The 13,424-nt window shown below is 40.4% G+C and overlaps 1 protein-coding gene across 1 annotated transcript in view; it reads right to left on the bottom strand.

The window, feature by feature from the left end:
- Positions 1-240: 240 nt before the first annotated feature.
- TMEM64 (transmembrane protein 64) overlaps positions 241-13,424 on the bottom strand; it is a 51,255-nt gene continuing 38,071 nt past the window's right edge. Inside the window, exons 2-3 of the mRNA XM_077492999.1 lie at positions 12,083-12,238; positions 241-738 (exon numbers count right to left, since the gene is read on the bottom strand). Coding sequence (XP_077349125.1) covers positions 553-738; positions 12,083-12,238 — 342 coding nt within the window. The 3' untranslated portion in view covers positions 241-552. The remainder of the gene's footprint in view (positions 739-12,082; positions 12,239-13,424) is intronic.

Below are 13,424 nucleotides of genomic sequence, written 5' to 3' on the forward strand. Positions count from 1 at the left end.
TCACACTGAAACCAAAGCCCAGGTTAAATCTTTAGTAGATAGCGGACAGCCCCCCCTAAGATCATTTACATTATTTTCACATTGAACAAGTGTAGTGGAGGTTTTGATATTAAAGCAACAAAAAGAGGTGCTATTGCTTATCACGTGAATGCAATTCTATTTCTTTTTGAATGGACCAACTTGTATTTTAGCTAGAATGGTCCTTGAAAAATACTTCAAAAGCAAAAATGCTAAAAGGGGTAAAATTACAAATATAATTTATTTTATACAAGTTTGTTCACCATTTCATAAAACAGTTTATGTCCAGTAATAAATAAATTTGCCATGACAGGTTTTGTAAGAGCTGTGCAGAAAAGTGCATTGTATATGCCTTGGCATACACAGAATGCTCCGACTGATGAATGCTTCCAATTTGGAGATTCTGGTGGATTATCCTCAGAAAAAGGAAAAACCCTTGAAGGTTCGTTTGAAAGCTGTGCAGGATTTTCTTCCTTCAATGAAGGGATAGAGAAATTATCTTGGCAATGAAAGAAGGCGGCATGGCTTGAGCAATCATACAATGTTAATTCCACCCATGGACAATAAGGTCCTTTTGCTGCAAAAAACAGAGCTGCCACCGTTCAGATGGCTGCCCTTCAAAGAAGTCTTCAGCTCCATTTCACAAGCCATAATAGCTGCGTTCAATTCCACTTGTGCCCGATGAACCACATAGAACATAAGGGCTATGCTGATCACGATCTGTGTATTAGAAAAATAAAAACCTGATTAAAACGAGGCATGGAAACACAATTTACTTTAAAGTTCAATATAATGGTCAACTTAAAATCAAAATCACATTCAAGTAGCATCAAAACAAAAAAGGGGCATTTAAATCCTTACAGATCGTTTTCATTAAAGAAAAATGAACAGCCTGTGTAGAAAATCCTGTCACCCACCACTATGCCATAGAAAAAGGACCCTTGCTCTGTGTTGGAAGCAGTGGTCTCCCTACAGAGGTCTGACACCACCTGTGGAATCAGATCTAAAACCTCACAACTCATGCTCCCTTCAGAGTGAGCTCTATCTCCAATTCAACAGGGGGCATGGTCAGACCTCTAGAGCAGTGTTTTGTTAGGGTGCCATCCAGTCAAGACACTCTTTAAAATTATGGACAGTCTCAAGACAACTCATTCCAACATGTAAAAAAAAAATAAAAAAATAAAAAACACTATACTAATAGTTTTACATAATGCTGCAAAATCCAAAACGTAGGACACCCAACATTAGAGGCAATTTATTCTTCCAAAGCAAACACTTGTACCGACCAGCATTCCAATGTTTTTCTTCTCCCTCAATTTCTCTCCATTAGTCAGCTAATCAGACCCCAGCGCTGAGGGAGAGGGATAGAGGAGGGTCAAACAAAACGATGCTGTGGAGGCAACAGACATCCTCCTTCTCAACTGATGTCACTGGTGGTAAGGATGCCAGCGTCTAGTCAACGTGCAGAATGAAAACTGTGGCTTTGTGGAACTAAAGGGCAGACTTGATCCAACTGCTGGCTTGTATACAATTTGATACAATTTTAGACATTTTGCCAAGGCACCCTGGTTGAAAAGTGCTGCTAAACTTGGGCTTTAACCACTTGAGATCCGCGCTATAGCCAAATGACGGCTACAGCGCGGATCTCCTTTTCCGGGATGACGTCAATAGACGTAGTCCCGTGTACGAGCGGTCCATGAGACTCGCCTGATCACCGATCCGTGCAAGGGGTCGATCCCGACCCCTTATCACGTGATCAGCTTTCAGCCAATGACAGCTGATCATGTGATATAACGGAGCCGGTAACCGGCTATTATTCCTCCTCGCGCTGACCGATCACGGCCAGCCCTGCTAGCGCCCACCTGGCCCCTGCCAGTGCCCACCTGCCCCCTGCAGTGCCACTTATTAAAAGTGCCCCCCGTCAGTGCCACCCAGCAGTGACCATAGTGCCACCCAGCAGTGCCCACAGTGCCACCCACAATCTGTCTCAAAGGTGCTGCACCCCAGTGCCACATAACCGTGCCCATCAGTGTCATCTACCAGTGCCCAGCAGTGTCGCCCATCAGTGCCCAGCAGTCCCATCTATCAGTGGTACCTATCAGTGCCCATCCGTGCCACCCATCCGTGCCATCTTATCTGTGCCCATCTTTGCCCATCGGTGCCACCTTATCTGTGCCCATTAGTGCCCACCAATGCAGCCCATCAGTGCCCACCAATGCAGCCCATCAGTGCCGCCTAATCAGCGAACTTCAACGAAGGAGAAAAATGACACGTTTGCAAAATTTTATAACAAACTATTAAAAACATTTTTTTTTTGCATCTTTTTTTTGTTTGTTTAGCAAAAAATAAAACTCCCAGCTGTAACTAAATACCACCAAAAGAAAGCTCTATTTGTGGGAAAAAAATGATAAAAATTTCATTTGGGTACAGTGTTGTATGCCTGCGCAATTGTCAAAGTGCATCAGCGCTGAAAGCTGAAAATTGGTCTGGGACTGAGGGGGGTTTAAGTGCCCAGTAAGCAAGTGGTTAATGTAGTACAGACATACAAACATAAAAAAAAAAAAACCTCTAATGTAATTCAATCAGGATATTGGTTGAATTTGAAGTCACTAAATTCTTCTAAGTAAGCACACCATACTGACCACAAATACAGGAGATTAAATATTCAAATTGCAGTTTTCCAACTGATGCAGACAGTCTTAAAATCTTATGTTCAAAACAGGGCTACACTTTATTGTGTATGGTTGTTTAATGTACAAATTAAGGCCTTATGCACGTGTATGTTTAAGTGCTCCTAAGAACCAGAAAAGTAACATGTCTGGCCCTTTCCTGCGCCTGGCAGCTGTATGCAGCGCAACGGCTCTCTGAAAGCAAAAGTGTCACAGATTTTATGATCCAAGATCCAGAAGCATGTAAACATATATGTGCATGAGGCCCAAGTTCTTGATGGAGAGGCTTGTGAATATAAAAACACAGAACCATTCCATAAAAACACAATGGATTACTTTTCCTATAAGCTTAATTGCATGCATATCATGCTTCTTCTACAAGTCCTAAATCCTAGCTTGTATGCCAATTAAGGTGTATATAAAACATAACATACAGTGAACTGTTATACAGTATGCTCCTTTTTGGGATAAGATTCCATCGTTCTACTTATTCAATAGAAGTGCAAAAATAATCCTTGCTAATAGTGTCAAATTCAGTTGTCTTGAGAAAACTTCCAAGACGACCTCCCAGTACTCATCTTGGACTACAGAACAGGACCTCTCTAGGTTGTATAGCTAAGAGTGTGTGAGATTTAATAGCTAAAACAGATCTGAAGTTTAAAAAAAATAGCTAAAAAACAGATAGTTTACTAGTTTCCCAAATAAGTGAGCAGGGCACACGCCAGTTGGTCCAGGAAAAAAGTAAAGTGTTAGCCCACAACAGAAAATTAGCAGCAGTGTTCAATTTTGACACATCAATGGGTATTTCAGTACTTAAAAAAGGTCTTTAAAAGGGATAAAGGATTCATAAATGCACATGTATTGCAGAGATGTTCTGCATTTTTCATGCCCTGACATAAGCTTCGGCTCTTGGGTTGTTGGCCAAGGTCTTGCTCTGTGCAAGGGTCAGTGGGGGTGGGGGGTTGTTGGGGTGAAGGAGGGGGTGCAAACTTCCGTCTCACCTTGCCGCGGATAACGGCATGGACTTTGTCCAACTTTAAGCTCATTTGTTCTTCTCCCCTATGCTGTGGGATTGCCTCTAATCAAATGCAGCATCCGGATTGTCCTTTTCTGCTCTACACAGTTTGCCCAAGCCTTTAGCCTCTGAGCAACTACCAGAATGTATGGCATTCAGCATCATCCAAGTCTTGTCAACAACATAGCTGTGAGGTACTATGATTGTACCAGCTTCACAAGTGGCTGTTACATGCTCCATGTTATTGCAGCCCGCTCAGTAATGCGCACTCCCTATGAATGTAACAAGCTTTGATAGTGTTAGTCTAGATACCCAATTTACCAGTGGTGACCCTAGAGCAGTGATGGCGAACCTTGGCACCCCAGATGTTTTGGAACTACATTTCCCATGATGCTCCACTACACTGCAGAGTGCCAGAGCATCATGGGAAATGTAGTTCCAAAACATCTGGGGTGTCAAGGTTAGCCATCACTGTCCTAGAGTAAGGTGTGAATGTCCCCTCTTGCCCTGCTTAATGTTCAAGTGATATGGTGGTTTCTTTTTTTTTTTGTTTTTCACCAATCAGCCATCTATACATCTGCTCACATTATAGATCTCTCAAGAGTCATTTCAGTGAATAATTGCTGGATGAGGATTCTTAAGCGAACCAATGTCAGCCATAATTTAGAAACTGAAATGTTCAAAGATTATAAAAATAAATTTTATTAATTTAATTTTTTTGCTAAAAAATTACTCAGCACCCCCAAACAATGATTTTGCAGAGAATCTAAGGAATAAACTGGAAGCAGTTGCAGCTTTTTATGTCACACGGTATTTGCGCAGCAATTTTTCAAAGTTTTTTTTATTTCAGGAATTAAAAACACTAAAGTTAGCCCAGATACCCACCATGTCATTCTTTAAAATTGTTTCGTTTATTATTTTTACACTTCCCCTTTAAACTTTTTTTTTGGATCACTTGTATTCCTATTACAAGGAATGCAGACATGTGCACACTGAAATTTTGTTTCAGAATTTCGTTTTCCTCCAAAAAAAAAAAAAAATAAAAATTTAGTTACTCCCGAAATTCGTTTATTTTGTTTCGTTAAAAAATGCATTAGTCCAAAAATCCAAAATAATCAAGGTCAAATCTGTTATTGAAGGCTTATGGTGTGTCGAATGTTTTAAGAGCATTCAACAGAGCAGCTAAACTGTACGACACCACAATCGTACATTTCCGGTCGAATGTTCCGCCTACAAGCTATAGTAGAATTCTAATGCATGACACTAGTAATAATTATATTATTACTAATCAACCAACATTAGAATTCTTCTATAGCCTACGGGAGGAGCATTTGACCATAAATGTCCACTGACAGCGACTGCTTCGTCAAATTTTCACTCTATAATAATCTTTAGAATAATCCTGGACTAAGAGTTAAGGTTAAGGTTAGGCACATGCGACCGACACAGATTGCTATTGTCAGCGTCATGTCGAATCTCCCATCTATATCGAACTGTTGTCGCAATGAAAATAAAGCATTTGTTTATGTTAGATCTTTCAGTTTTCGGATTCTGCACGTTCGTTATCGTTTTAACAAACGATAATGAAAATACCCAAAATTTGGACAAAAACGAATGCACATGTCTACATCCCTTGTAATAGGAATAGTACAATTATGGAGAGAAATAAGACCCTGCATCTCTTCTTCAGGCTGGAAAGCCAGAAAAAAAAAAAAAAACAAAAAAAAAAAAAAAAAAAACGATTTTGGTTGAGTACACAGCAGTGTTTAAAAATGTCAAGGCCAGACGTGACAGCATAATTTTGCGCCCAGACCTCAGAGTCAGGGACCGGTCGGCAAGCTGGTAGAAGCAACAGAGGGTGGCAGGGACGACACCCCTTTCCGCTGCCTTTAAGATCAGCCTCGATTTGTTCTCACTGGGCAGAAAATCCCCAGCGAAAAAATAAAGATAACTGAATGATGCCTGCAGCTGCAGGAATCGGATATCCCCAAAGCCCAGGACGTCATATGACGTACTGTGGGTGGGAGGTGGTTAAAGAGAAGTCATTCACAGATGCCCTACTAGTTAGACCAGAACACGCCTGTGTAAAAGAGGCCAAAATATTATTTAGGAATACTGCATGAGGTCTGGAGAGGTTTACATCAGACTCAAGAACTGTAAACTCTGTTAGTAATTGAAACTCCAACTAAAACCAAAAATCAATTATATATAGGGCTGCAACTAATGATTATTTTCATAATCTATTTGTTGGCCGACTCGATTAATTGGATAACCTTAAAAAAAAAAAAAAAAAAAAAAAAAAAAGTAATTCATTCTTAACCGGTTCCCGACTGGTGCATGCCGATGTACGTCGGCAGAATGGCACAGCTAGGCAGGTGGGCGTACCTGTATGTCCCTTTAAAATTTCCCGCCACGCCGGCCGGGACCTCCGTGAGTCGGGTCACGGGTCCGTCTGCGGGGATACCCACAATTGTGTCACGGAGAAGAAGAACGATCAGTGACGTGTCACAGTTAGAACACACTTAACCCCTACAGTGCCACACCAGTGTTAACCCCTTCACTACCAGTCACATTTACACAGTAATGCAATTTTAATCGCACTGATCGCTGTATAAATGTGAATGGTAAATAAAAATGCCATAAAACTATCCCCTATTTTGTAAACGCTATAACTTTTGAGCAAACCAATCAATAAAATGCAGTATCTGCCTAAACCGAGGGGAAATATATATATATATATTTTCGGGGGATATTTATTATAGCAAAAAATTAGTTTTTTCAAAATTGTTGCTTTTTTTGTTTATAGCACAAAAAATAAAAACCACAGAGGTGATCAAATACAGACAAAAGGAAGCCATTTGTGGGGGAAAAAAAAATCATGTTAAATTTTGTTTGGGTGCCACGTCGCACGACCGCACAATTGACAGTTAAAGCAACAGTGCCGAAACGCAAAAAGTGCTCTGGTCTTTGGCCAGCAAAATGGTCCGTGGCTTAAGTGGTTAAATATTTATATGCAGTGGTAAATATAAATAACCATATGGGGTGAGGGAGCAAAATTTCTTACACACTGGGGTGGTGCGGGCATGTTAGCGGTAAAGCACAGCTAGTTTTAGCGGCATGCTTTTAGCCCTCACTAGCGGCTGAATAAAGGGTTAATAGCGCCTGTGTTGTGGTGCTGCCGAAGCGCTTTGGCAGCGCTGTCCATTTCAATGGGCAGGGGAGGTGGAGGAGCGATGTATACACCGCTCCCGCACCGCCCCAAAGATGCTGCTTGCAGGACTTTTCCTGTCCTGCAAGTGCATCGCCCCAGTGTGAAAGCACTCGGGCTCATACTGGGGCTGCAGAAGAGGCAATTTACAGGCGCTATTTTTAGCAAAAAAAATAATAAAAATGCCTGTAAACTGCCTCAGTGTGAAAGGGGTCTAATCCACTGAGAATAACAGACAGAGGAGATATACTGTATTAGGAGATTGAATCTGGTAAATATCAGACTCAGACTTAAAGTGGTTGCAAACCCTTACAAACCACTTTGACCTACAGGTAAGCCTAGATTAAGGCTTACCTGTAGGTCCAAGAAATATCTCCTAAACCTACACGGTTTAGGAGATATTTGTCGAAAGACAGGTACCTCTGTCTACGGCGCATGCGCCGTAGACAGTGGCGCGCAGGCGCACTGAGCATGCCGCAGTTAATGGCAATATGCCGTGAGTGGCGGCTCGCATGCGCGGAAGTGACGTCATCGCGGCTCCGTTGAATGACAGCGCCTGAGCAGCGAGAAGATGGGGGCTCCGTACACAAGGGGACAGCGGTGACGATGGATAGTAGTCCATTATGCTTTACCTTTGCAGGGAATCAAAGAGGAAGTAAAAAAGGAAGTAAACCCTGAATTTTTTGGGGGGGGGGTTTTCCCCACAAATAGCGCTTTCCTTTGGTATTTGATCACACAAATGGAGCTTTCTTTTGGTGGTATTTGATCACCTCTGCCCTATTTATTTGTGCTATAAACAAAAAAAAATTGCGACAATTTTGGGAAAAAAACATTATTTTTTACTTTTTGCTATAATAAATATCCCCCAAAAATATATAAAAAAAATATTTTTTTTTCCCTCAGTTTAAGCCAATATGTATTCTTCTACATATTTTTGGTAAAAAAAAATCGCAATAAGCGATTATTGATTGGTTTGCGCAAAATTTATAGCGTTTACAAAATGGGGAATAGTTTTATGGCATTTTTAATATTATTATTTTTTTTTTTTACTAGTAATGGCGGCGATCAGCGATTTTATATATTTTTTTTTTGTGACTGCGACATGGCGGACACAGACATTTTTAACACATTTTTGGCACCATTGTCATTTATACAGCAATCCGTGCTATACAAATGCACTGATTCCTGTGTAAATGACACTGGCAGTGAAGGGGTTAACCAGGAGGTGGCAGTGTAGGGGTTGTGTGTGTCCTAGGGGCGTGTTACTAACACTGGGGGGCGTGGCTGTGTTTTAGTGAACACTGATCTCTGCTCCAATCACAGGGAGCAGAGATCGGTGTCACTTGTTGCTAGGCAGAACTGGGAGATGTTGTTTACTTCCGCATCTCCCCGTTCAGCCTCCCCGTGAGACCAGACTCACGGGGGTTCCAACCGGCGTGCACGCGATGGCATGGTGGCATTCTTAAAGGGATGTACCTGTACGCCCATATGCCTGTCCGTGTCATTCTGCCAATGTACATCGTGGCGCGCCGGTCGGGAAGTGGGTTAAAAACACTGTGCAGGGAAGATGCGCATCTGAACCCCGATAAGCTGGAAGCTGATAGACTGGAGGTAATAGAAGGCATTACAATGACATTTAAAGTATCCCTTTACCAGTATTGTACATTATATTTAAAATGATTTATATCCATGAGGAAAAAAGTCTCAGCTTTTAGTACTACTGTAATAAAGATTTAGATCTCCCTTCCACCCTTCATATAGCTTCATGTCTGTCTCCCAGTTCCCTAATGCCCATATATCCTACTTCTGGGAATATTTAAGTCATATATATTATTGCTTTCACTGTTTTTCAGGGCTTTTTTTTTTTTTTTTTTTTTTTTCCAGAAAAGCACTACAGTTCATTTAACATGGTTTCCTATGAGACACGTTCACATCTATGCTTTTTCCAGCCGCTGTATATTTGGAAAGGGTCAGGGACTTTTTGCAACGCAAAACGGTCCTTTTTTTGGTTTGATGAAGGGGCCACAGAAGAGCATTGCAGAAACTATTTGAAAGTACGCTGCATAGGTGTGAGCCGAGCCTTATGCTGGCCATACACGTATCGATTTTCAGATGAGAATATTCATACGAAAAATCTTTGTACATTCGCTAAATGAAAGAATGTAGTTTTGAAAATTTCACTTGCTTTTTAACATTCAGTTTTAAAATGGATGTAATTTCTGAATGAAAACCACTGAAAATTCCTTTGACCAAGAAGTTTTCTATTCTGCTCCTTCAAATGTTCCTGTCACGGTGGTCAAAAAAAAAAAAACTTTGACCCCACTATTAGAAAATCAAACTATTGTTCTTAAAAAAAAAAAAAAAAAAAAAAAAAAAAAAAAGTAATTTTAAGAACAATAGTTTGATTTTCTAATAGTGGGGTCAAAGTTTTTTTTTTTTGACCACCGTGACAGGAACATTTGAAGGAGCAGAATAGAAAACTTCTTGGTCAAAGGAATTTTCAGTGGTTTTCATTCAGAAATTACATCCATTTTAAAACTGAATGTTAAAAAGCAAGTGAAATTTTCAAAACTACATTCTTTCATTTAGCGAATGTACAAAGATTTTTCGTATGAATATTCTCATCTGAAAATCGATACGTGTATGGCCAGCATAAGGCTCGGCTCACACCTATGCAGCGTACTTTCAAATAGTTTCTGCAATGCTCTTCTGTGGCCCCTTCATCAAACCAAAAAAAGGACCGTTTTGCGTTGCAAAAAGTCCCTGACCCTTTCCAAATATACAGCGGCTGGAAAAAGCATAGATGTGAACGTGTCTCATAGGAAACCATGTTAAATGAACTGTAGTGCTTTTCTGAAAAAAAAAAAAAAAAAAAAAAAAAAAAAAAAAAAGCCCTGAAAAACCGTGAAAGCAATAATATATATGACTTAAATATTCCCAGAAGTAGGATATATGGGCATTAGGGAACTGGGAGACAGACATGAAGCTATATGAAGGGTGGAAGGGAGATCTAAATCTTTATTACAGTAGTACTAAAAGCTGAGACTTTTTTCCTCATGGATATAAATCATTTTAAATATAATGTACAATACTGGTAAAGGGATACTTTAAATGTCATTGTAATGCCTTCTATTACCTCCAGTCTATCAGCTTCCAGCTTATCGGGGTTCAGATGCGCATCTTCCCTGCACAGTGTTTTTAACCCACTTCCCGACCGGCGCGCCACGATGTACATTGGCAGAATGACACGGACAGGCATATGGGCGTACAGGTACATCCCTTTAAGAATGCCACCATGCCATCGCGTGCACGCCGGTTGGAACCCCCGTGAGTCTGGTCTCACGGGGGAGGCTGAACAGGGAGATGCGGAAGTAAACAACATCTCCCAGTTCTGCCTAGCAACAAGTGACACCGATCTCTGCTCCCTGTGATTGGAGCAGAGATCAGTGTTCACTAAAACACAGCCACGCCCCCCAGTGTTAGTAACACGCCCCTAGGACACACACAACCCCTACACTGCCACCTCCTGGTTAACCCCTTCACTGCCAGTGTCATTTACACAGGAATCAGTGCATTTGTATAGCACGGATTGCTGTATAAATGACAATGGTGCCAAAAATGTGTTAAAAATGTCTGATGTGTCCGCCATGTCGCAGTCACAAAAAAAAAATATATAAAATCGCTGATCGCCGCCATTACTAGTAAAAAAAAAAAATAATAATATTAAAAATGCCATAAAACTATTCCCCATTTTGTAAACGCTATAAATTTTGCGCAAACCAATCAATAATCGCTTATTGCGATTTTTTTTACCAAAAATATGTAGAAGAATACATATTGGCTTAAACTGAGGGAAAAAAAATATTTTTTTTATATATTTTTGGGGGATATTTATTATAGCAAAAAGTAAAAAATAATGTTTTTTTCTCAAAATTGTCGCAATTTTTTTTTGTTTATAGCACAAATAAATAGGGCAGAGGTGATCAAATACCACCAAAAGAAAGCTCCATTTGTGTGATCAAATACCAAAGGAAAGCGCTATTTGTGGGGAAACCCCCCCCCCCCCCAAAAATACATAAATTTTGTTTGGGAGCCACGTCGTAGGACCGCCAATTGTCAGTTAAAGCGACGCAGTGCCGAATCAAAAAAAGTGGTCCGGTCTGAAAGTGGTTAAAGTTTTTTTTTTTTTTTTTTTTTTTTTTTTTTAAACAAACATGTTAGTTACTTACCTGCTCTGTGTAATGGTTTTGCACAGAGCAGCCCTGATTCTACTCGTCTGGGGTCCCCTGCTGACAATTCTGGCACCTACAGAGTGCCCCAATCGCAAGCTGCAAAGTATAGTATAGATTGCCCCTACAGCAAGGTAAAAAAAAAAAAATAGAAATAAAAAAAAAAAAAAAAATATCTATTCTGCATTTCGAACCCCTCACTTCCTGCCGAGGACAACATGTCCCATGAGGCATTGCTCTTCACACATTCACAGGCATTTACTGACATGTATGGACGGTGTGCTGAGCTGTATGTGTGCTGCACTGTATTTCCTGATATGTAAACAAATAATGCATTCTTGTATGCAGGCCAACTATTGGGCTGGCCAATTAATTATGAAAACAGACAACTATTTTTATAATCGATCGATTCACTGTTTTGGTCCTAATTATATACATTTCAGCTTACCAGCCCATAGACGTGGTGGTTGCATTAAGTGCTTTTTATTTCAGGCTTAGAACATTTTTAGCAAGCACAGAAAATATTTTTTGAGCTGGCCAAAAATTTAGTGTCCTTGCCACTTCCTATAAGATTAACAGAAAAAAATTAAAAAATAAAAAAAGGGGAAGTTTGAACAAAAAGGCAGGCATGTTTGAAGTACAGACTGGGTGGCAACCATGACTCCCTGTATAGATACAGCAAAGCAGTAAATGTAGCCAACGTGGGGCTAAGAACAGTGTTATTTGCAGGATAACCAAGTGACAAAAAAATAAATAAAATACAGCCAGCTTTATCCAAGGACTGCAATATATCAAAATTATGATTGTTGGGTTAAGACTGCAAAACAGAGTAAAATTAACAGGAAAGCAGGAAAGAAGAGCATTTTTTTTTGTATTTTCTTTTTAAGTGTGCTACAAATACGCAAGTGACATTTTCTACCAGCAAAGCAACCTGTAAAATTACCTGCAAACTGAAAATGAAGTACCCACTAACACTTTGTTCGGCGATGACATCTTCCATCGTTCGTAATGTTGTTCCCAAATAGGAATTAAGAAGTTGGGTTGGAAATAGGCCAACTGAAGATGCTGCTAGGTAGTTGGGCAATGACAAATCTGTAATCTGAAAAAATAAATAAAAAGTTCAAAAACAAAAAAAATAATACATTTAAAAAGGAAAGAGGGAAGGAAAGAGGGAAGGAAAGAGGGAAGGAAAGAGGGAAGGAAAGAGGGAAGGAAAGAGGGAAGGAAAGAGGGAAGGAAAGAGGGAAGGAAAGAGGGAAGGAAAGAGGGAAGGAAAGAGGGAAGGAAAGAGGGAAGGAAAGAGGGAAGGAAAGAGGGAAGGAAAGAGGGAAGGAAAGAGGGAAGGAAAGAGGGAAGGAAAGAGGGAAGGAAAGAGGGAAGAATGTCAGAAGATATAACAGATAAACTATCAATTTCTAGCATTTCATGTGAAATTACAGTCTACCAAGTTCCAAGTAAACTGGTACAAAAAATAAAAACAGATGGCTAATCTGACTGTAGAATGAAGGTTTATAACAGGGGTCTCCAAACTTTCTAAACAAAGGGCCGGTTTACTGCCCTTCAGACTTTAGGAGGGCCGGACTGTGGCCATCGGGGGTACAAAATTTACCATTGCCAGTGGGAGTATACAATCCCCCATCATTAGTGTCATTGGTAGGAATTGTGCCTCATCAATGGTTTCACTGGGCCCCATTGTTGGTGTCATTGGGAGGAACTGTGCCCCATAATTCATGTCATTGGGAGGAAATGTGCCGTTCATTGGTCCGTGAATAAAATAGCATCCAAAGGGCCGGATAAAAGCAAGCGAAGGGCTGTATCCAGCCACTGGGCCGCAGTTTGGAGACCACTGGTTTATAACAAACTACAAAATAGTTTCATGTTGTACTAAATGCCTTTCACAGACTTTACAAAAAGCAATAAACCATTAAACCACTTTATTTTTTTAAACGTGTCCCCATGTTGACAAGGGCCTCCTACCTGCAACCCTGGCCCAGTGGTTGTGGGGGAGTGACTTATCAAAATCTTGAAGCCCCCTTTAAACTATTTTTTTTTTAAATGTCCCCTGGTATAGATCCATCAGTCAGGATGCCCACAGCTACCCCAAGAAAAAAAATTTGGAGTGGGGTTCACCTTAAAATCCAAAGGCCCTGGTATGGATTGTGGGAACCCCCTCAGTTTCAAATTTTTTGGAATTATATCACACACTGTACTTTTTTGAATGGAAATAACCAAGTCGCACCAAAGTTGCGCTTAAATCAGACCAAATCACACTACTTTGAAGTTGC

The sequence above is a fragment of the Lithobates pipiens genome, unplaced genomic scaffold (assembly GCF_037356315.1).
Source record: "Lithobates pipiens isolate NorthernLeopardFrog02 unplaced genomic scaffold, aLitPip1_a1.2 Scaffold_19, whole genome shotgun sequence".
NCBI classification, from domain to species: domain Eukaryota; kingdom Metazoa; phylum Chordata; class Amphibia; order Anura; family Ranidae; genus Lithobates; species Lithobates pipiens.